At 57.6% G+C, this 22,633-nt stretch overlaps 1 protein-coding gene across 1 annotated transcript; it reads left to right on the top strand.

The window, feature by feature from the left end:
• The first annotated feature begins 199 nt into the window (after positions 1 to 199).
• Ttc38 (tetratricopeptide repeat domain 38) lies at positions 200 to 20,096 on the top strand. Its single transcript, XM_048353915.1, is given in 15 exon segments — positions 200 to 308; positions 1,576 to 1,653; positions 4,558 to 4,639; positions 5,744 to 5,915; positions 7,197 to 7,370; positions 8,401 to 8,476; positions 11,953 to 12,072; positions 13,343 to 13,402; positions 14,550 to 14,588; positions 15,686 to 15,767; positions 16,856 to 17,021; positions 17,676 to 17,802; positions 17,804 to 17,836; positions 18,199 to 18,272; positions 19,855 to 20,096. Coding segments are annotated over 15 exon segments (1,410 nt in total). The 5' UTR covers positions 200 to 275; the 3' UTR covers positions 19,949 to 20,096.
• Positions 20,097 to 22,633: the final 2,537 nt, after the last annotated feature.

Genomic DNA, 22,633 nt, shown 5'->3' with positions numbered 1-22,633 from the left:
CCAGCCCCCGCCCCGCCCCCGCGACACGCCCCCTCGGTGCCCCGCCCCGCCGCCAGCCCCAGCCCCGCCCCCTCGACACGACCCCTCGGTGACCCGCCCCAACGCCAGCCCTGCCACGCCCCCTCGTAGCCCCGCCCACCGCCCGCCCCTGCCCCGCCTCCAAGGCACGCCCCCTCCGTGCCCCCGCCCCCGCCACGCCCCTCCTCTCCCCTTCCACTAAGAGCGGAGCGGGCGCCGACGCAGCCCAGACCCTCCGGACCCAGTCGACCTCGACCATGGCCGTCACCGCGCCGCTGCGAGACTGCCAGGTACGCGGGGGCCCGTCCGGGCTTCCGGCCCCTCTGCCCCCCGGGGTGACCCGACGCCACCCGCACTCCGGGTCAGGCCGCGGTCACTGCCCTGCGTACTTGGCCCGAGCCCTGGCCGAGCGCAGAGCGGCCGCGGCGGGCCGCGCGGAGGGGGGCGGACCCTCCTGGGGGGGCCGCGGGGGACCCCACCCGCGGCGACCTTCGGGGTCCGGGGGCGGCAGGACCTCCTGGAAGCTTGCTTTCTGGGCTGAGCTGGCCCGGCAGGGGCGCCAGGCAACGGGCAACGGCTCCGTGGAGCCCCCACCCCGCGACCAGGGGCTGTGAGCCCATTTTGCGGGTGGGAAGGTGAAGGCCAGAGAGGTGAGGCGGGTCACCCCTAGTCAACGAACGCCCAAGGCTAGAAGGGGCAGCCCTTTGCTACTGGCCAGGAGTAAAGGGCATTGATTTCCTCTGCGCGGGGGACTTAGCGCCCGTCTGGGCACCCGGGCTGCCCCTTAGACTTTGCAACGGGCAAAGCTTGGAGGTCTGAAGCCCCCCCTTAAGTGGAGAAAGGAACTGGAGTTGTTTGGTGATTGGCAGGTGGCTCACCTCTGGCCTGCCAGTGGAAAGCCCACTCACCACTTGCATTTGCTAGACTGGGGGGGTGGTGGTGGTGGCAGATACTCCCTCCTGGTAATCAGAGACCCCTGTTCACTGGCTTAACCTGCCAACGCTTGGATTGGCTGTCTGGAGGTCCTCTTGAAACTTTTCCAGAGAGGGCAACCAGCGGTCTGAGAGGGAAGACCTCTCGAGAGGGAAGACCTCTCCCGAGGGCACAAAGCTGCTTAGAGGCTTCTGGAACTTTGCGTCAAGATCTGGCCCATCAGGCTCAGCTCGGTCTGCTCTACTCTGCTATGAGATCTAACTACAGATTTTTGAAAGCTGTAATGCATGTTTGGGATGGAGAGAGAGAGAGAGTTGGCAGTTGGACTTGGGACCCAGGGTCAGGGCCCCCTTCCTTAGCTTTTTCCCCTTCAAGGCTGGCACTCTCCTCCTTGAGCCACAGTTCCGGCTCAAGTTCCGGCTATTGGTGGCTAACTGGAGAAAGGAATCTCACAGACTTTCCTGAATGGGCTGGCTTCAGTCCTCGGATCTCAGCCTCCTGAATGGCTAGGATTACAAGTGTGAGTCACACGTGTAAGCCACACCCAGAAGAGGGTATGTGTTTCAGTTTGGGGGGGGGTCTCTGGAGTAAGGCCGTGTGTTCTGTCCTCCCTTGTGTGTGTAGGCATGGAAGGATGCCGGACTCCCCCTCAGCACTTCCAGCAATGAAGCCTGCAAGCTGTTTGACGCCACCCTGACCCAGGTATGCCTGCAGAGGAAGGCTGCGGGCCCTCCCAGGCGAGGGTTAGTAACCACGGAGGAAAAGCCAGCACGTTGACCTGGAGGCTGTGCACACACAGGGGTGCGGCCCTGCCTTCCTGGCACGCGCACCAAGTGCCCGTGCGCATGCCCTCGTTCTGAGGTCTCGAGTGTGGATTTGGGGGAGGATGCTGGGCCCGTGCAGGTGTCCCCCAGTGCCCGCCAGGGGCTCTGCCGTTACCTAAGGCGTGCCGTCCGTCCTGGGGCCTTTGCGGTGAGTGCGCCCTCTTTGGCTGCTTCGCACCTGTGGAGGATCCCCTACTTGCAGGAGGGGCCTCGGGAAGAAGGCCGGGCCAGCTCGTTGGTAAGGACACATAGCGGAACTTGAGTGGAAGGTCCAGTGAGTCGGAGGCAAAGCCAGAGTGCACATGGGTGGAAATTCCCGGATGGAAAGCAAACGCCGGTCTCTCTGGGAAATGTGAGACCACGGGTACCAGCTAGATCCTTCCAGAGAAAGGACTCAGGAAGCTTCTAAAAGCTAAACAGACGCATGACATGCATTAGCCACGCCTCGGGCACATTACTCTTCCCAGTTTGTCCTTGCTGAGAGACTTTTCTGGGTGCTTTTGAGCTATTTGTCTACTTCGTGCTTCACATTAGTCCAATTTCCCCTTCCTGTCCCTTCCTGGTGGCTATAGAGTGCTCCGTGCGCTCCTCCCCCATGCTCCTGACTTGTGGGTGCTCCTGGCTCTGTTTATTGGCAATCTGTGTTCTGTTCTGCCGTAGACTGTGGGCTCTGCGAATCGACACTAACGTCCTGGATCATGTTTTGTTTCTTCTTTTGAGACAGAGTCTCACTGTCTAGTCCAGGCTGGCCTTGAACCTGAGATTCTCCTTTCTCTGCCTCCTCAGTGCTAGGATTACAGGCATTACCACCACACCTGCTTCCCCTGGATCTTGTTAAAAAGCCAGAGTTTATGCTGGCCACTGGTGACTCAGGCTGGTAATCCTAGCTACTCAGGAGGCTGAGATCTGAGGATCACGGTTCCAAACCATCTTGGGCAGGAAAGTCAGTAAGACTCTTATCTCCAGTAAACCACCTGAAAACTGGAAGTGGAGCTATGGCTCAAAATAATAGAGTGCTAGTCTTGAGCAAAAGAGCTCAGGAACGGCACCCAGGCCCTGAGTTCAAGTCCCATGACCAACAATAGATAAATAAATAAATATTCCAGAGTTTGATTCTATGAAGTTATGGGTTAGGTAACTGAAAGGAAAGATTTAAACATCTTAATGTGAAAGCCAGGTGTCAGTAGCTCATGCCTATAATCCTAGCTATTCAGGAGGCTGAGATCTGAGGATTGCAGTTTGAGGCCAGCCTGGGTAGGAAAGTCTGTGAGACTCTTACCTCCAATTAGCTACAAAAAAAAAAGCCAGAATTGGAGCTGTGGCTCAAATGGTAGAGCATTAGCCTTGAGCACAAAAGCTCAGGGACAAGGCCCAGGTCCCGAGTTCAAGCCCAGGACTGGCACACACACGCAAACTCTTAATGTGATACTAGTGGTCTTGGGATTTTTTGGGAACCGCACTGACCTCATCTCTGCCTCCTAAGTACCTAGGACTACAGGCTTGAGCCACTGAGCCCAGCTCAGGTCCACTTTGTGGAGAACCAGCCTAGTCTTAAGAGGAAGCCATTAATCCCTGATGAAGGCATGGTCACCTCTGGAAGGGCTAGCCCTCCAGTGTTTTTCCAGTGACAACCAGACTCCAACACAAGACTAGAAACAAACACACCAAGTCATCAAAACGGTGATGTGCCCGGCCAAGTCCACCGTCCAGCCTTTAGGTCTCTGTCTAACTCTGCAATGAGGACAGATAAGGAGCGGGAACTGTGGAGTGGTCTCAAGGTCATGAACAAGGAGCTGTGTGAATGTAGGTCACCCACGAGGAAAGATCCGCGCTCACTGCTCCTTGTGGGGCGACGGCGGCACCACTAATTCTAGAAAGTGGGTCTTCAGTCACATGCATTTAATCTCTTCCTAGAAAGCCAACCGAGTCTTTGAGTTAGAGTCCAGAGAGCATTCAATGTTCCAGAAAGAAACCTAGCCCTGGGCTGCACGTGTGTAAGACACACTCACCCATCCAAGCCCAAAGGATGGACTCAAAAGACAAGAAGTACAACCACAGTGAGACTTAGCGGTCTTGCGGGATCAGGTGTCTGTCCGGTGGCGGGCATGGTCGTGGAGTTTACAAGCCATTTTATACCTAGCATGCGGAGATTCCCCTCCCACATTCCCCAATGGTCCCAGAAATATGGGGCTCACGTTTTCTCCTGGACATGGCCTAAGTTAAACGACTTCCTGTTGAGCAGTTCAGATGAACTCTGAGCAGGTGACCCTCTGAAGGTTAGCTGCGTATTGCAGATGGGCTTAAGGTCGTTTCCACTCCTCTCTGTCCCGGGGCGGTGAGAGCCTGTGCTTTCTGACCCACCAACAATTCCTGCCAGTTCTCTTTATATTGCAGTCTATTCTTCCTCTTGCTAACTAGCCCCTTCTAAAATCCACCCTGTAGGGCTGGGAATATAGCCTAGTAGTGGCAAGAGTGCTTGCCTCGTAAAATCCACCCTGTTTACCCATGGGCTTACCGATGTATGAACTCCGTCACATCAGTAATCACTATACAAGGAAGCTACTAGTCATTTCCCACTCCGAACCCAAGGTCTCGTCTTGAACGTGGACCCCCGCTGACTTCATTTCTAACATATCTGTCCAGCGCATATGAGGTCCTGGGTTTGATCCTCAGCATAAAAATCAACAAAATAAGCCATCGCAACAAACGTGGGTCTAGATGCCTGCTTTTGTGCGTCGAAGGCCTCCGCCGGGACACGCTTGTTTTACCGTCTCTCTTCCAGTGTGTAAAGTGGACCAATGACAAGAGTCTCGGGGGCATCGAGGGCTGCCTGTCGAAGCTCAACGCCGCAGACCCGGCCTTCGGTGAGTGGTGCTTGTTCTGCGGAGGAGCCCAGCTCGCACCCAGACCTCCGTCATCCCCTGACCGGCGCACATGCGCGAGCCAGGCAGGCGGGCTGAGGGACTGCGGGGGGGGGGGGGGGGTGGCATTGACACAGCTGTGCTGGGCGTAGTAGCCGCTCCCACAAGACTACCAGGCCCTAGAGAAGACTCCTTTCTAGCCTTTTCTCTAACTCCCATCGGTCCTACACAAAAACACTCCATTTCTCAGATGAGGAAACTGAGGCTCAGTGACAGTAAGACATGCACCCAAGGCTGTCTGAATTGGAAGCCCAGATCCTTGGAACGCATGAGGTGACTCCAGATGCCTTTGTCAGGCGACCAGTGAGCCTCCCCGACAGCTGCTAGGGCAGGGTGAGACGGCGGGGCCTGGCACACACCCCAGCCTTGCACGTGGCGGGCCGGAAGAGGTCAGCACGGGGCATTCAGGAACCCCGGGTAAGTGGTCCCAGTGTAGGGGAAGGTTCCAGGCCTAGGAGAAGGACTGGTAAGGGGAGCAAAGTAGCAGGAACTCCACCTACCCACTGCAGTCTGGCCCGCTGAAAGCAGGGGCCTGCCGTCCCCGCAAGGACTGGGGAAGGGCGGGGCCGGCAGGCTGGAGGGGGGGCCTTCGCCCTGTGGGTGGATTCCTGGTGTCCCCCGCTTCTCTCTGGGTGCAGCTGGGAGTCCAGCCAGGGCTTGTGGTCTTCACAAAACCTCGGCGAGGGCCACAAACCACGGCGGCCCCACGTGCAGCTGTGCTCCGAGCCCCTCCCGGGCCCGCCCCCTGAGTGGCGTCCCCCCTCCCGGGCTGGGGACGGGCTAGAGTGGCCACACGGCTCACCTGGGGCGTCAGACACCGGCCCTCAGCACCACACCCTGTGAGGAAGATTCCGGGCTTCTCAGAGTTGCCCTGAGTTCCACGGCAGCCTGTTAACGACCAGGGGCTGAGCTGGGGCCTTTTGGCAGAGGCCCGGGGCACAGTGCGCCTGCACGCAGCCCGGCCGGCCCCTCCCGGGACACAGGCTGTCCAGCCCGCACGTGGGGCCAGGCCTTCCGAGTGACAGGCTCTTTCCCAACCTCCCCCAGTCATGGGCCATGTCCTCTCTAACGGCCTCGTGCTCCTGGGCACCGGGACCTCGGTGAAGCTGAACCCAGAGCTGGGCCTGGCCGTGAGCAAGATGGCGGAGATGTCCAAGGCGCAGCCGCTGACCCCGCGGGAGCAGCTGCACGTGTCTGCGGTGGAGACGCTGGCCAAGGGGTGAGGGGCCTCCTGTGAGGGGGCGGGGGGGGCTGCTCGGGGACGTCTCGGTGCCGGGGGGAGCGGGCAGCCTGAGCATGAGGTCATCTGGTGGGAAACCAGTCTTCTCCTAGCTGCTCTGTGCACCCCCTCCCCCCCACCCCGCCCCACCCCACCCCACCCACTGCGACTTATTACGTTTCATTGTGTACGCTGGCGACTGATTTATTTCAGCAATACTGGGGCTTAGTACGGGGACGCAACTTGCTAGGCAGGTGCTTTCTTTGTGTGGTGAGAGTCTTGGGGTCGGCCTTGGACCTGGTGCTTTGAACGTTCCTCTCCCCTGTAGCTGAGATTACGGGTATGTGCCACCAGCACATTAAACTGGTCTCTCTTCTTCTTCTTCTTTTTTTTAAATGCTGGCCTGGGGCTTGAACACAGGGCCTGGGCACTGTCCCTTAGCTTATTTGCTCAGTCTAGTGCTCTGCCACTTGAGCTACAGCTCCACTTCTGGCCTTTTTCTAGTTCATTGGAGAGAAGCATCTCCTGGGCTTTTTCTTCCTGGGCTGTCTTCAAACTGAGAGCCTCAGATCTCAGCCTCTTCCGTAGCTAGGATTGCAGCCATGAGCCATTGGGGCCTGGCTAAACTGACCACTTTAATTATGAGTACCAAAAGCACATTATAGAACTATCTAGAAGAGAGAAGACGGCATCTATCTGCATGCCAACAGTTTGTGTCGGCCGACTTTCTCTCACTGTGGTGAAGTGTCTGGGATCATCCACCTAGGACAAAAGACTTACCTTGGCCCAGGGTTTCAGCCCGTGGTCGGTTGGTCCCCTTGCTTTTGGGGCTGTGGTGCAGAGCATTGTGGCAAGTGTGTGGCAGAGGGGGAATGCTCACCTCCTGGCAGTCTGGAAATAAAGTCAGAAAGGGACCGAGGTCTCAGTGTCCCATTCAGTGGTCCCCCTCCCCCCCCATGACCTAACTCCCTCCCTTGAACTTCCTAAAGGTTCTACCACCTCTCAGTGTCCCACAGGCTGTGGGGGCCGAGCCTTCAACCCCTGAGCCTTGGGGCCCGGTCAGTATGGATGCTATAGTATGGAAAGCACGGCCACCGCCTCCCAGACCCTCACCCACCGTAGTTCCCATGCCGTCCCTCTCAGCCTCCAAGACAGCCGGCAAGACCCAGACGGAGCCAGGTCACCTACAGAGCGGAGGCTGAGAGGCTGGACATCTTGTCCACTCCCCACGTGTCTGGACTTGATACTCAGTGTGGCTGAGCACTCTCTCTCACCTCGTAGGAACTTCTCCAAAGCCAGCGACCTATGGGAGCAGATTCTCCGAGACCATCCGACAGATATGTTGGCCCTGAAGTTTGCCCACGATGCCTATTTTTACCTGGGCTACCAGGAGCAGATGCGGGATTCTGTTGCTCGCGTCTTCCCCTTCTGGACACCCGACATTCCCCTTAGCAAGTATGCGCCCTCTTCATCACGCCTTTACCTCGTCTCTCACTTCTGTTCTCAGAACACGGCCACTCTCCCGGCCTTGCCCTAGACATGGTGAGAGTAATGAGAGTAACGTGCAGACCCCCTAGTCCTTATGAGTTACCAAGCTTCTTTATTGGATCTTTCCATAACCCTGCTAGTGAGGTAGTACAGTTATGTACTGGTCGGGACAGGATGGTTTGGGCTGCAGGAACAGTAGCTCTGGCGTCCTTTTCCCCAGAGTTTATTGCAGTGAAGGTTTGTCACCCGTACTCGTGTCTATCCTGAGGGTTGAGGGCCTTACCGCCAGGCCACGCTCCCTTCAGGACCCCTGGCCACACAGCCGGGCGCTCTGCTCACTCACCTCTCTACCAGGGAAACAGAAGCTCTTCTGAGGCCTCTGAGTGAGAGTCACATGACCCGATGTGTGCACAGGACCAGGATTGAACTCAGAGCCTCAGATTGCCGGATAGGCATCCTGCCATTTGAGCTACACCCCCAGTCCTTTTGGTTTTGGCTTGTTGTTCAGTTAGAGTCTTGTAGTTTCTGCCCGGGACTGTCCTGTGGGATCCTCCCACCTCTACCTCCTGAGCACCATCGTGTCCTCTCTCCCCACAAGCTCAATTTGAACTCGGGGCCTCACGCTAGCCATTCTACCAGGCAGAATCAGGACATCAGCAAGACCGGTTTCCCCCAGAGGCTCTAGGAGTGTCCTTCCTGGCCAGCTCCAGTTCTGGTGGGGGCTGGAATCTTTTGGCCTTCTCTGTGGCCAAATGTCTCCGATTTCTGCCTCCCTCCTCGCCGTCCCATCCTTTTGTCTCTCCACGTACCTGTGGGGACTTCCGCCTCACAAACAGGAAAGCAGTGGCCCACAGGACCCAAGCCATCTTCCGTTGATTATGTGTGCAAAGATGGTCTCTTCTCAGGTCTCAGGAGCTAGGTCTTCAGTGGCAAGGGGAGGATGCAGTTCAATCTGCTTTGCTAGTTCATTTTTTTGAGCCATTTTCTCTGTTTTTAGCTACGTGAAAGGCATGTATTCTTTTGGATTGATGGAAACAAACTTCTACAGTGAGGCAGAAAAACTGGCCAAAGAGGTAGGTGGGCCCTTCTGCAGGTGTCTGTCCCTTCGGAGTGGTCAGCAGCCGGGGTGGAGCGCGTTAGGGCCCCTCCCCCCCCCCCCCCCCCCCCCGCACAGCTCTGGGCTTCTGTCAGCCCCGTCCGGCTCTACACCGCACCGGGCACTGCCAGGATGGGTACGCGCTCCATAGCCAAGTGGACAAGACCTTGTTCCTTCTTCCCTGAACGTTTCCAGAAGTCACGTCGTGGTTCCCCACGCGGGGATCTCCTGACCTGGCTGCTCTCTCCTTGAGCAGGGGCTGTGCCGCCGACAAGCCTGTCCCTCAGTGGAAAGCCTGCTAGGACCGCCCGCGGAGCCCGGGTCCACGCTGGGCTCGTCCCGGAACATGCTGACTGGACCCGGAGCTTGGTGGACACACCTGCAGGCCCGGGCCGAGGGCCAGGGGACAGGCCGGGAAGCAAGGCGGCACAAGCGCTGGGAGCCCCTCCCTCTAATCCTCGTGGGCGTAGAGGCCAAGGTCCAGGGCGAGGCTGCTGCTCACACTGGCTTGTCAGAGCTCGTGGGCCATGCTCAGGACTGGCGCAGTGTGTTTGCCCACTTTTGCCCACATGATACCAAACTCCCTCTTGCCTAGAGAAGGAGACCAGGCCTCAGAGAAAGCCCAGGCCAGGGCCTCGCCCCAGAGGTGGGCTCCGCACCTCACCAGGCCTGGTGGCTGTCCTTTAAGCTGATGGAAAAGACCCCAGCTGCGCCACTGGGGATTTTCTCCCCAGCCCTTGCCCTCGTTGGCAATGCCCCACCTTTCTAGGTGGGCACCCTGGGCACCCTGTGGGGTATCAGAAAATTGCCCAGATAAGAGTCCGAGTCCACACCCAGGTCTCAGGATGATGACCTTTAGCTCTGAGTTGGGCTAGAGATCACTTGGGTCGCTCCTTGTCCATCTGGCCCGTGGTCAGCATGGCCAGGCCCTCCTGCCCAGGGATGGGCTACAGGACTGTCCCTTAGAGGTCACTGCAGTGGGGCTCCAGGTGGTTGGCACCTATCTAGACACCTGAGGGTTGGCAGAAGCTGGGGGGCGTGGGAGCCCACAGCGAGCCGATGGGACAGGTCCCCCCAGGAGCCTTCCAGCAACGTCGGTTCAGGCCTCACAAGGAGCAAGGGAGGTAGCACAGCCCTGCCTGCTCCCTCGTGCCCCTTGCTCCCGCCACGCTCGTGCTGCGGGCCCCACGCGGCCCCGTAGTAGACAATGACCGGGCGGGAAGGCCAAGCTGGGACAGTGCCGGCCAGCGCGAGGCCAGCCACCCCAGGCCCTGCTTGGCCGCAGAGGCCTCGTGGGTGTCGGCGAGCGCAGCAGGCCAGCGCGGGGACGGGGGAGGGCAGGGGGTAGGGAGAGCCCAGGGTGGCTAGCCGACAAGACCCAGGAAGGAAGTGTGGCCAGGCTAGCGGTGAAGCTGACCGCCAGAGCCCTGGCAGGGCTGGCAGTCCTCCTTGGAGTCTGCCCTGTGTGAACACAGCATGCCGAGCAGGGGCCCCCAGAGTCTGTTCCAGTGCACCCTGCAGGGTCCCCGCAAGGCCCCGAGCGCCCTCGGGGAGGATGCTGTCTCGCCCCGGGTCCCAGGAACACCGGAGGCTCGTGAAGGCCGAGGGGGGAGCAGGGAGGGGGGACCTGCTGTGGACCCGTCCCCCGAATCCCTGCAGCAGGTGCCGGGCCCCGGCAGAGGGCAGAGGCGCTTGGTGCTTGTGGTGTTAGCTGCACAGTGTGCGGGAGGCGGAGGCAGCAGGTCTAGGGCATCTGTCGTCTGGTGGCCGACCCCCGTGAGCCCCGGTGGACTGCCTTGAGTCTGGCGTCCCGCGGGCCCTCAGCCGACCAACTGGGCAAATGAATAGCTGCACAAAGCCACCAGGAGGCGAGAGTCATTGCAGGTGTCGTGCTTGCCTGGCGGCTCACTGCGGAGCTCAGGGGTCGTGGGGCAGCCCTCGCTGTGAACAGCTGTAGTGTGGGAGCTGCCGTGCTGGCGGACGGAAGTATCTTAGGATATAGGGGTGTCACGGAGGAATAAGGAGCCAGCTGGGAAGGAATTCAGCAAGACAAAAGGGCGTGCTCTAACAAGAAAATAAGTATGCAAGCAAAGTGGGTGGTTTTGTTCCGAATGCATTACAGCCCTTAGTTCTGACTGATCAGAAAGGATGTTCACAGTCTTGCACAACTGGAGCTGGGGATATGGCCTAGTGGCAAGAGTGCTCGCCTCGTACACATGAGGCCTTGGGTTCGATTCCCCAGCACCACATATATAGGAAAGGCCAGAAGTGGCGCTGTGGCTCAAGTGGCAGAGTGCTAGCCTTGAGCAAAAAGAAGCCAGGGACAGGGCTCAGGCCCCGAGTTCAAGGCCCAGGTCTGGCAAAAAAAAAACCAACAAAAACAAAACAATCTTGCACAACTGGCTAGTTAGAAAAGAACTTATATCTGAGCAACTAAGCAGTGCCAGGATGCCCGGTAGGAGACTCAGCTGGCACTCCGCCATTCGAGCCCGACATCTTCAGCTCTTAGAAAAACAACCCTTTAAAAAAAATTATTGTTATTGTAAAGGTGACGTGTAGAGGGGTTACGGTTATATAAGTCGGGTGATGAGCACATTTCTTTTTGGACTCTGTCGCCCGTTTCCCTTGCTCTCTCCCAGTTTTTCCCTCCCATCTCCACCCACAAGTCTTCTTCTAGTTCATTTCCCACAGTGTCTACTGAGCACCACCGGTGGGTTTGTTCACCCTCGGTCCCTCCATTTCTGTGCCTCCCTTTACCCTCCCAAAGACAAATAAATAAGACAAAAAGAAAAAAAAAACCAAGACAAAGGAAAGCCCTCTTGTTCCTATTTCCCAGAGTTCATTTTGATAATATTATGTGATCAGACTCACCCAGGCCTTGAAAAGCAGTCTTATGACAGGATGGGGCTTAATGGAAACAGCTTTCTACAAGATGGTGGCTGCTCTTAAAATGGTGGTGCTTGTGTCAAGCAGCCATTTTGACAGCAAAGATTCTGACTCTGCCGGAGCCCAGAAAGCCACCTGGGTGGCCCCGTGAATGTCAGTGGGAGGGGGGTAGCCAGGGGCCCCCTAAAGCACAAACAGCCCGAGCTGTGTTCACACACGGGAAAAGACAGAATGAATGGCTCCTCCACCTTGGGGAAACTGAGGTTCAGAGAGGCAGGATGGTGACTCGGCCATTCATAGTGGTTGGGGAGGGGGCATCGGTGACGAGCCCCCAGCCAGTCAGCCCCCCGAACCTGTTTCCTCGCCTGTAAAACTGGCTGTGAGCCTCTTCCCGGGCAGCACCTGCGGTGGGTATTGCAGGCTGGCGGGCCCCAGACACACGGGAAGTGGGGTTGTTCACTGGAACTAATTCATTCTGAGCCTGAGCCCAGGTCCCCCTTGGAGGGGTCCAGGCTGTACCCCTGCACCTCGCCCAGGGAGCCCGGCTAACACACGTTCCCCCCGCAGGCACTGTCGGTGACCCCTTCGGACGCGTGGTCCGTGCATACCATGGCTCACATCTACGAGATGAGAGGGGATGTGAAGAACGGGCTGGAGTTCATGCAGGGCTCCGAGGCCCAGTGGAAGGTACGGCTCCCACAAGTGGCGGAGAGCCCAGACACTCCAGGCCGGCAAGGCCTTATGAACAGAACACCAGGTTTCACTTAATTCTCAGGGAATTGGGCTTGGCTGGAGCAGGCCGAAGGAATCCCTAGAGCTCCATGACCCTCCAACACCTGCCAACAGTTACCACACGACTCTAGACTTGTGTCGGCCCCCAGACATTTGGTTCTGAAAGGAAAAGATCAAAGGAACTTGGCAAAAAGCAGGACGTAGCGGCTCCCGCCTGTCTCCCAGCTATTCAGCAGGCTGAGAGCTGAGGATCATGGTTTGAAGCCAGCCCAGACAGGAAAGTCTATGAGACTCTTACCTTCAATGAAGCACCAAAAAGCCCGAAGCGGAGCTGTGGTTCAAGTGGTAGAAGCCTAGCCTTGAGTGGAAAAAAAAGCTAAGGGACAGAGCCCAGGCCCTGAGTTCAAGCCCCAGTACCGACACAGAAACAAAACGAGCAGCTGGGCGAAACTCAGTCCCTCCTCAAGTCCCTCTAGGTGCTGCCACCTGGCTGGAATCACGAGTGCAACTTCCCACACCCGGAATATTCTAGCAGGGGCCAGCTTGGAGGCCTATACAACCCTGCTTCAGCATGGCCTTCTCTGGAGGACCGGCCTAGAGAGGGGCAGCGGGGACCGCCACACCCCAGCCCTCCTCGCTCTGGCCCTGTGGGCGCTGCCGGCACCACTGCAGTGTGGCTGTGAGCTAGCCAGCCCACACGGTCCCCTCCAAGGGCCTGAGCTGGTGGGGCGCGCAGTGGGCCCCACAGCCCTGGAATCCCATCCTTCTCCCATCGCTTCACCCGAGGGAGCTGGGAGGTGGCGCTTGCGCCGCCCACCCTGGCTCGGCCACCTTCCAGTGTGGGGCTAGCGCCACGTCCCCCTCGCCTGGCCTCAGTTTCCCCCCGACAAAGGCGTGCGTGAGGATTGCTCAGTCTGAATACTGCCCGCACCGGGCGCCCAGCAAGGCCGATCTACTGTACTGAGAGGCGACAGGCTAAGATGGAACCCCTGTCTTTCTCCTGGCCCGTTCCTTAGCCATTGTGCTCAAGGCTGGCGCTCTAACACTTGAGCCACGCCTCCACTTTATATTTTTTTGCTGGGTAATAGTCTCACAGAATTTCTGTCTGGGCTAGCTTTGAACCACAAGCCTCAGCTCCCCACCTCCCGAGTAGCGAGGGTCACACGCGGGAGCCACTGGCACCCGGCCCTCAGATAGTTCTTGAATCCTCTTACTCTTTCCGCAGAGCTCCGACATGCTTGCCTGCCATAACTACTGGCACTGGGCCTTGTACTTCGTTGAGAAGGTAAGGTGCCCGTCTCTTCAGAGAGCCTTACTCCGGGCAGGCGTGCAGAGGGAGGAAGAAGTGCTCCTGAGTGTCTGCCTCCCTTCCATGGACACATTTTGTGTTTGCACACAAGATGGGGTCCAAGGCAAAACATTGCTGTTTCCAGTGCTTCTTGCACGCACACCGTGTACAGTCGGTGACCAACTGCCTTTCCGCTGCTGGGGTGCACCACGCGCCCCTCTTTCCCCAGACCGAGACATCCCAGCAGGGGTGAGGGTTGGGGTCATCTTCATGATGACCCCCTTGGCCCCCGTGATTAGGCGAGGATCCCATCATGGCAGAGAGGAAGCGTCTAGAAGGACGCAGAGGGCCAGTGAAGGTAGAGCAGGGGAAATGGAGAGGAGACGATGAGGAGGAAGTTCTCGCCACAGCTCGGGTAGGCCACCAAAGCGGTTCCCACACAGCTCGAGACTCCCTTATCCACGACGAGTGGAGCCAGACGGGTGTCAGATTCGGGAACATTTGCACCTGCATAGTGATGTGCACTTGGGGGAGGGGACCCGAGTCTAAACGTGAAACCTGTTTTCGTTTCATAAGTCCATTGTACACACGGCCTGAAGGTAACTTTACACCGTGTGTGCGTGTGTGTGTGTGTGTGTGTGTGTGTGTGTGTGTGAACTCTGTACCTTATACTCTTGCTTGGCTTCCCCCCTCCCCCACATCAAGGCTCATGCTACCATTCGAGAGCCACATCTCCACACAGAACTTGATACTCTCGCGAGCCTGTCTGTGTAGGCTGACTCCTTCAATTGAGAGCGGGTGTAGGGTTGTGCATTTGTGATGTGGACTCATACCCTCTGGGATGTTTCAGATTTTGGGGTGCGCCCGGCCTGGGTTAAGTGTTCTAAGAAACAGTGTGATGACATCATAGGATTTGACCCCTCAGGGCAGCTTAGGTTTGGCTGTCTCCTAGGGGGAGGGGGGAGGGGAGAGGTTTGATTTCCCCCTCCTGTGACCAGGCCCTGTAAGGAGGTACAGGCCGTGTTGGAGGGGCACATGGGGGGGGGGCAGGTGCTGGGGGGAGGGCTTGGGTGGGGTGTCTCTGGGGCATGTCTTGTCTCCTTTTGCCTTTCCCAGATGTTAACCATGACAACTTTGTTTCCAGGGTGAATATGAGGCTGCGCTGACCATTTATGACAACCATGTAAGTGTGGCAGCTCCGTGTGCTCAATGGCTCAGCCCGCCTTCCCGCTCACGAGCCTGGCGTCCTTAGGCTGTCCCAGACAGGGGTGACAGCTGGAGCCCAGTCCTGCCTTCCCGCTCCCAGAGCCTGGGCCATCAGCCTGTCCCAGCCAGGGTGACTGCTGGAGCCCAGTCCTTCAAGGGTTGGTTTTTGCCAAGATCAAGTGATTGGGGTCTGAACCCTAGAGACAAATGTCTCCTCCGGGGGCTGGGAATTCGGCCTAGTGGCAAGAGAGCTCGCCTCGTATACATGAAGCCCTGGGTTCGATTCCCCAGCACCACATAGACAGAAAACGGCCAGAAGCGGCGCGGTGGCTCAAGTGGCAGAGTGCTAGCCTTGAGCGGGAAGAAGCCAGGGACAGTGCTCAGGCCCTGAGTCCAAGGCCCAGGACTGGCAAAAAAAAAAAAAAATAAATAAATAAATAAATAAATAAATAAATGTCTCCTCCGGGCGCTGGTGGCTCACGCCTGTCATCCTAGCTACTCAGGAGGCTGAGATCTGAGGATCACAGTTCAAAGCCAGCCTGGGCAAGGAAATCCATGAGACTCTTATCTCCAATGAACACCAGAAAATGGGAAGTGGTGCTGTGGCTCAAGTGATAGAGCGCCAGCCTTGAGCTGAAGAGCCCAGGGACAGCACCCAGGCCCAGAGTTCAAGCCTCACAACCAACCAAAAAAATAAATACAGTATGTCATTTGATCCCCTCGAAGCCAGTGGCTCCTGGGGGGAAATGAGGACAGCGGTGGCTGTGTTCTGAGAGGTGTGGATCCGCTCGCCTGCTCAGGAAAGCCCAGTCTAGAACGGTGACTGGGGCAGACCGGTCTCCCACCGGGGCTGGGTGTGCCCGGCGTGCCGGGCACTCAGTGCCGTGGGCTCCTTCTTCCCGCCTGCCTCGTTCTCACCGGAGGCCTGCAGCCCTTGGAGAGGGTGGCCCTCCTGATGGCGGGTGACAGTGGTGGCAGTGGCTCAGAGCAGGCTTTGCTCAGGGCGCCCACGGGCTGACTCTAGCTGGTCCTGCAGCCCTTTGAGCCCAGCCTCTGTCATCCCTTGTCTTCTAGATCCTTCCCAGCCTGAAGGCCAGCGGTACGATGTTGGACGTGGTGGACAGCTGCTCCATGCTCTACCGCCTTCAGATGGAAGGTAGTCACCCCCCCACGCCCCTCCACCCTCCCAGGGCCCCATCCCCACCCTGCGCACGCACGCAAGCAATGAGGGGAAGCGAGAGCTGAGAGCCACGTGGAACTTTGCAGGACTCTGCCCGCCTGCCTTGGGGCTGGAGACCCAGACTCCAGACGGGGCCCAGGAGCCTCTCATTTCCTCTGAGTACAAAGGCGGGGGGGGGGGGGGCTTGAGAGACCTCGGCATCCAGGTAGAAGGCTGTGAGCTATTCATTCTACTGACTTAGAATGTTTTTGTTAGCTCACAACACGTGTACTAGGGGCTTCCACGGTTCCCTTTGCAGAGTGTCCTGCAATTCAACCCCTCCATCCTCCCTCACTCCTTCTCCCTCTTCTTAAACCAGTTCCAACTGTCCTGGGGTTTGAACTCGGGGCCTGGCCACTGTTCCTTAGCTTTTTCGCTCCAGGCTGGAGTTCTCCCATTTGAGCCACAGCTCCACTTGGGGATATTATGCTGTTTCCTTGCAGATAAAGGTCTCACAGATTTGTCTGCCCAGGCTGGCTTCCAACCCAGATCCTGAGATCCTGACCTAAGTAGCTAGGATTGCAAACATGAGCCACCGGCCTGGCCTTTGCAAATGGTTCATTTCACGCATGTCTGTCAAGCCGTGGAGCGTATTCAGCCTCTCCAGTGGCCTTCCCCACTCCTGCCAGGACCCTTCCCCAGGAGCGCCTGCCTTGCTTTCCTGTCACTGTTTGGATTTTAGGATGTATTGGTTACACCATGGAGGTTTGCCATGTTATTCTGCACGTGCACATATCAATGCAGCTGGCTTTCATTGAGCACCTGTTATATACTAGCAGTTGTGCTTGTGGTAACTACTCGAAGAAGTTAAAAAAGTACATTTTGGGTATGTCAGAGGCTGCTTAATCATCTTCAGTGGTCCTTACATTTTCCGTTCTGCATTCACTGCTTTTTATTAAGCAAGGGACTCTTAAAGCCAAGGGCCCACGGGCCTCGCCACCCGGAACGGAGCCGCGGGGGTCCCCAGGGACTGCAGGTGGAGGGTCCCGGGGCAGGAGGGACCCAGCCTCCTTCCTTGTCTCCAGGGGTGCCGGTGGGCCAGCGGTGGCAGGATGTGCTGCCCGTGACCCGGAAGCACAACCGGGACCACGCTCTGCTCTTCAACGACGCACACATCCTGATGTCCTCCTTGGGGGCCGGGGACGCCCGGACCACAGAGGAGCTGCTGACCACCCTGAAGGAGGCCAGCGGGTATGTGGTTCCTGAGCCCCTTGCGGGGGTGGGGTGGGGGGGGAGAGGGGGGCCGGGGCTCTGCCATGCCCAATGGGAGGGGGTGACCCCAGGGGGGATGGCTCCCAGCTGGGCACCCCCGGGGCGTGTCCCTGGAGGTCGCTGGAGCCTCTCGGGTGTGACTCGCAGGGTGCCCCTGGCATCCCTAAGCGCAGAGCTGCGCCCCTCCGTCCTCCAGGGGCTGAGGGTTTCAGCGTCAGGAGATGTAACGGGGCCTGGAGTGGAGGGCAAGGAGCAGGGCCCCTCGGCGCCGAGCCCATTTCCTCCTGTGTCGGGGCTGCTCAGCGATGGTGGTGGGGGGGGGGAGGGAGGCAGGAGCGCCCTGGCCGCGGCCTCCTGCTGGTCGTGGGAGCCCAGCTGCCGCGCCAGGCCTTTGCCGGCTCCTCTGCAGTCCTCTGTCACTCCCGCTTCACGGGGGAGTCGGGTGAGGCCAGGGGGCCCGGGCACGGGATATGCCAGGCCCCATCTGAGTTCAGAGTCCCCGGTTCTCCCTGCGTCTGCTGCCGCGCGTCTGTCCCCCGCCGGTGGTGAACGGCTCCACCCCCAGTCCCCCCGGGCTAGGCTAGGCGGACGTGCGCCCTGGGGGTGACTGCTGAGGCTCTGTCTTGGTGACAGGGCCCCGGGGGAAAACTGCCAGCACTTGCTGGCCCGGGACGTGGGGCTGCCCCTGTGCCAGGCCCTGGTGGAGACGGAGAGCGGGAACCCGGACCGCGCCCTGGAGCTCCTGCTGCCCATCCGCTACCCGCCTCGTCGAGATCGGCGGCAGCAACGCCCAGGTGGGCCAGGCGGTCGGGTGTCCTCCCCGGAGGTGGGCGTGTCCTCCCCGGGAGGTGGGCGTGTCCTCGCCCGGGAGGTGGGCGTATCCTCCCCGGAGGTGGGCGTGTCCGCACCCGGGAGGTGGGCGTGTCCTCGCCCGGGAGGTGGGCGTGTCCGCGCCCGGGAGGTGGGCATGTCATCGCCCGGGAGGTGGGCGTGGCCTCGCTCTGGAGGTGGGCGTGTCCTCGCCCGGGAGGTGGGCGTGGCCTCGCCCGGGAGGTGGGCGTGGCCTCGCCCGGGAGGTGGGCGTGTCCGCGCCCGGGAGGTGGGCCCGCCACCCCCCCACCGCACCCGTGCCTAACGTGCCTTCCCGCCACTGCAGAGAGACGTCTTCAACCAGCTCCTGATTCACGCAGCCCTCAACTGCACGTCCAGTGCCAATAAGAACGTGGCCCGGTGAGCGCCCATCCCTCCCACCAAGGGCGGCGGCTGAGCCCCCCCCCCCCCCCCCCGCACGTGGCTTTCCCTGTGGGGGTACCCCAGGCTCCACGGCCTCCGGTGCTGCAGTGGTGAAAGCACACGATGAAAAGAATGTGGTTGTTCTATCTTTCTCAGCAAACTCAGTTTGACCCAAGGAAGCCAGCCAGCCTCCACCTAGGGGCCCAAAGGCCGGCCTCCCCAGCCCACTCCCCATTTAGTCCAGCTGAGCTACCCCGACGGCCAGACACACCCTGCTCCCTCAGGCCCCGGGCCTTTGCACATGCTGTGCCTTTTGCTTGGGTTGCCCCCCCCCCCTCCACATTCTCACTTGTCTTTTTGCTCAAGGCTGAAGCATTATTACTGACACACAGCCCCACATCTAGCTTTCTGGTGGTTAACTGGAGATACGAGTCTCATGGACTTTTCTGCCTGGGCGGGCTTTGGACTGCACTTCTTAGCTCAGCTCTGTCTCCTGAGTAGCTACGATTACAGGTGTGAGCCACCTACGCCCAGCTAGGGGACAGAACTTGTAAGAGGTGGGGCCCAATGGGGGATGGTCATGTGATGGGCTCCGTCCTCTGAGGATGTTAGTGCTGTTGCCGAGGGACCCTAGCTAGCGCTCTGCAGAGCAGGCTGTCAGAAGGGGCTGTGCTTTGTCTCTTTTGCATGGAGCTCTTGCTCCCATTCTCCTCCACGTCGACCCTGCCATGGGACCTTCACCTGGGCCCAAACTCTAAGCTACACAAGCCTCTTTACAAAGAACCTAGCCTCAGGTATTTTTTTTTCATTCTTTATTGTCAAAGTGAAGTACAGAGGGGCAAGGCAAGTACATTTCATTTCTTTTTTGGGGGGGAGGGAGGTTAAGTTATGTATATTTCACAGAAATACATTTTGACATTCACAGTGTTGAAAATGGTTGTTCTACTCTATCTACATAGCTTATGAAGTCTGTGATCTTTAACAATACAGACACTTTCTCCATTTGGGGTGATATGCACTTTACATTTATTTTGTTTAGCAACATCCATTCCCTCCGCTCATTCCTTCCTTCCCAATCCCACTCATGAGGTGGTTGGTTCCCTTTCCTCAGTGTCCTGACCCCCTCTTTTTTTTTTTTCTGGGTGCTGGTATTGGGGCTTGAACTCAGGGTCTCCTTCTCTCACTGTCACTTGGCCACGCTTTCACTTCTGGCTTCCTGCCACTTAGTTGGAGATAGGGGTCTCAGATGCGTCTGCTTGAGCTGGCTTTGAACCTGGATCCTCACATCCCAGCCTCCTGAGTAGCGGGGATTACAGGCATGGCCTCCAGCACCCAGCCCCTTGCCCCTCTGTCTTCAGCAGAGGGCTGTGACAGGTGGACGAGCTCTAGAGCCAGTGGGTCCCAACGTGGACAGGGCCACAACATCAGTGCCACCATGCAACCTACTGTCACCACCATAGATCTCCTAAGGCAGAATCGCAGCGTGCTCTCGCGCGATGTCCAATTCTTCCCTGCTAGAGGTGCCCCCCACCCTTCTCCTTTGGGAAGGTTCCACAACAGAACCTCCATGTTTCCTTAGGAGTCTTCTGATGGAGCGCGATGCCCTGAAGCCCAACTCACCACTGACCGAGAGGCTCATCCGCAAAGCGAAGGCCATCCACCTCATGTCCTGACGGGACCGCGTCGGGGCCGCGCCTCGGCCTCCCCCGCGTTCCTCCCGCTTCCCGCTGGATCAGGGTTAGGAGACAGCTGGGGCTACTTGCTAGAGTTGCTAGAGGGGAAAATTCAGCCTTAAACTGATCTAAAATACGATTCTGAAATGTCTCCCAGGCCTTGCCCATTGTTCCTGTGCATGTCTGAGGCTCTAGAAGCAACCGGGGTTCCCGATGGTTAGTTGCACTTGCCTTGTAAACGGTCTCCCTGCCGCGCACTCCTTGCCGGGCTGGTCAGGGATGGACGGCAGGGCCCCGCTGGCTGAGCTGGGTAGCTTGCCCCACCTGGCTGCCCCTCACCCCACTTGGGCTTACATTCCGCATGGGCCTGTGGTCTCTCAGCGGAGGGGGGATACGGAGGGGGGACATGACCTGTTTGAGGTCATAGTCCGTCTGTCCTTACCATGTGACCCTACCTCCCTGCCTTTTGCCTCAGTCTCTGCCTTCTACACTCACCATTTTCCAGGAGGCTCCTGTTCTGTCTGGAAGGACATGAGTCTCTCTGGGGGTGTTAGTGGTGTGATTTAAGATCTCTTTCCCGTGTGTGTGTGTGTGTGTGTGTGTGTGTGCGCGCGTGCGCGCGCGTGCTGGGCCCGCTTAGATTTTTCACTCAAGTGTGGTGCTCTGACACACACCTCTCCTTCTGGCTCTTTGCTAGTTAATTGAGAGTTTTTTTTTGCCCAGGCTGGCTTCAAACCACAGTGCTCGGATCCGAGCCTGGTGAGTAGCTCTGGTTACGGGCGTGAGCACCAGGAGCCTGGCGCTTGATCTTTTTGTTCAAAGGCACATGGGATGAGTTTGGGATCCAAGTCTCTGGGAGATGACTTCCTTTCTGATTCTAATCATACAAACGGATGTGAAGACCCGTAAGGTCCACCCCCAGGAGGGCCCCAAGCAGATGCCCCCCCACCTGTTACCTAGGTAACTAGCCTACCTGGAGGCAGTTACCTCCTCCTCCTCTGAGGTCACCCCCCCCCTTTCCTTTTCTCTCTTACTCTCTATTGTTGTTTTTCTCTTCTTTCCCTCCCGTTCTCTTCTCCCTTCCCCTCTCTTGCGTGGGCCTGGCAGTCTGCTCTCCCTCCAATAAATTCCTTTCCCCTGAACGATGGTGGTGGGGTTCCTTTCACTTGGAACCTTACAAAGACTGAACGCAGGGCTGCTCTGCCGGGGAAAGCAGAGTGCTGGGCGCATGCTGCAGACTGGATTGCACTTACCAAAGCTGTCCGCCTGTCTCCTCCCTGCACACTGCCGTGCCCAGCAGGCCGCCAGGAGTTCTGTCCTGCTCCCTCAGCCCTGAGGGGAGGACTCTGAGCAAAGGTGTTTTTCAAGTTCTTTCAGTTCCTGCTGACTGAGGGTGCAGAGTGGGCGGGTTATCAGGCATGGAGGGTGGAGGGGAGACCTTTAAACTCATTAGATCCCTGCATTGTGTTCAAGCCTAGGCAAGATCCTGGGATTAGAATAAATATATGAGCTCCATTCACCATGTACTCCTGTGAGTACCTTTCACCTGGAGCAGTTAATCAAGGGAGTACCTATGAAACAGGTCATGTCCTTAAGCCTGAAGCCTGACAGAAGTAACGCCATTTTGTCCTCCCCCCCACCCCCAAGAAAAAGGCACCTGATCCCAGAACTGTTGTTTGCTCAAGTTGGTGGTTTTTTTTTTTCTCAAAAATAGTTTGCTCAGTAAGTTCTGCAAAAAACAAACAAACAAACAAAAAACTCCACAAAACGTATCAGCTGCCCAGTATTCCAGGAAGTAAGCCTAAATTTACTGATAATGCTCAGTTGCGCTTCTGTATAAGCTTCGCAAAAAGAAGGGGAAAAATGTGGTTTGTGTCTTTCATGTGGAAACCAAGTGAAAGATGTAGGGGAGCCCCCTTTTTCTGAGTCGGTAGAAACAACAGGGTTAGACAGGTAGTAAGCCTGGGGAAGGGCAAACTTAGGCTGAACAACGGGAGCCCAAAGCAGCTTGACCTTTGTAAGAGAAAGAAATGAGAAAGACCACTCAGTTTGCATGTTTTAGTTTAGGGGAAGCTCCAGAAGGAGAGATTTAAGGTTAATTAAGAAGTTAATAGGTAAATCCCAGTCACACCCAGAACCAAGAATTGTCTTGCTTTGATTGCTTTGTTTACTGGCGTTTGCAAACCCCGATTCTGCTTCTGTACCTCCTGCTTGCTTGCTTTGCCCAACTTGCCTAACCACCTGCATGTAGTACATGTGATTTCTGCCTTAAAAATCTCAGCCCTGCCGAAGCTTGGGGCTGCACTTTGCACCCCAAATGGCGGAGTGCAGACATTGTGCAGTCAATAAAATCCTAGCCTGAGTAACTGAGTGTCCTAGAGTCTCCTTTGAATTTGGGATAAAACAATTTTCGTCGTGGGTTAGAGTCCCACCGGCTGTCGTGGGTTAGAGTCCCACTTTGGTGACCAGGATACAACATTTCAAAAACTAACTCTGAGTTGTTTCGGGGCTGTACAACTTGAGAAGCTTGCATTCATCGCCATGCAGCCACTGGCCTACGGAGGCCACAGTAGAGACTCCTATAATTCGGCTTATTAACTGTGGTGTCCTTTGTTTTCTTGCTGATTGGTATACAACACCTCGTTGCTACAGAATTTTAAGAGGTGCTGTCTCTACCCAGGAGCT

The sequence above is a fragment of the Perognathus longimembris genome, chromosome 1 (genome assembly GCF_023159225.1).
Source record: "Perognathus longimembris pacificus isolate PPM17 chromosome 1, ASM2315922v1, whole genome shotgun sequence".
NCBI lineage: Eukaryota > Metazoa > Chordata > Mammalia > Rodentia > Heteromyidae > Perognathus > Perognathus longimembris.
This window is presented reverse-complemented; position numbering and strand designations above follow the sequence as displayed.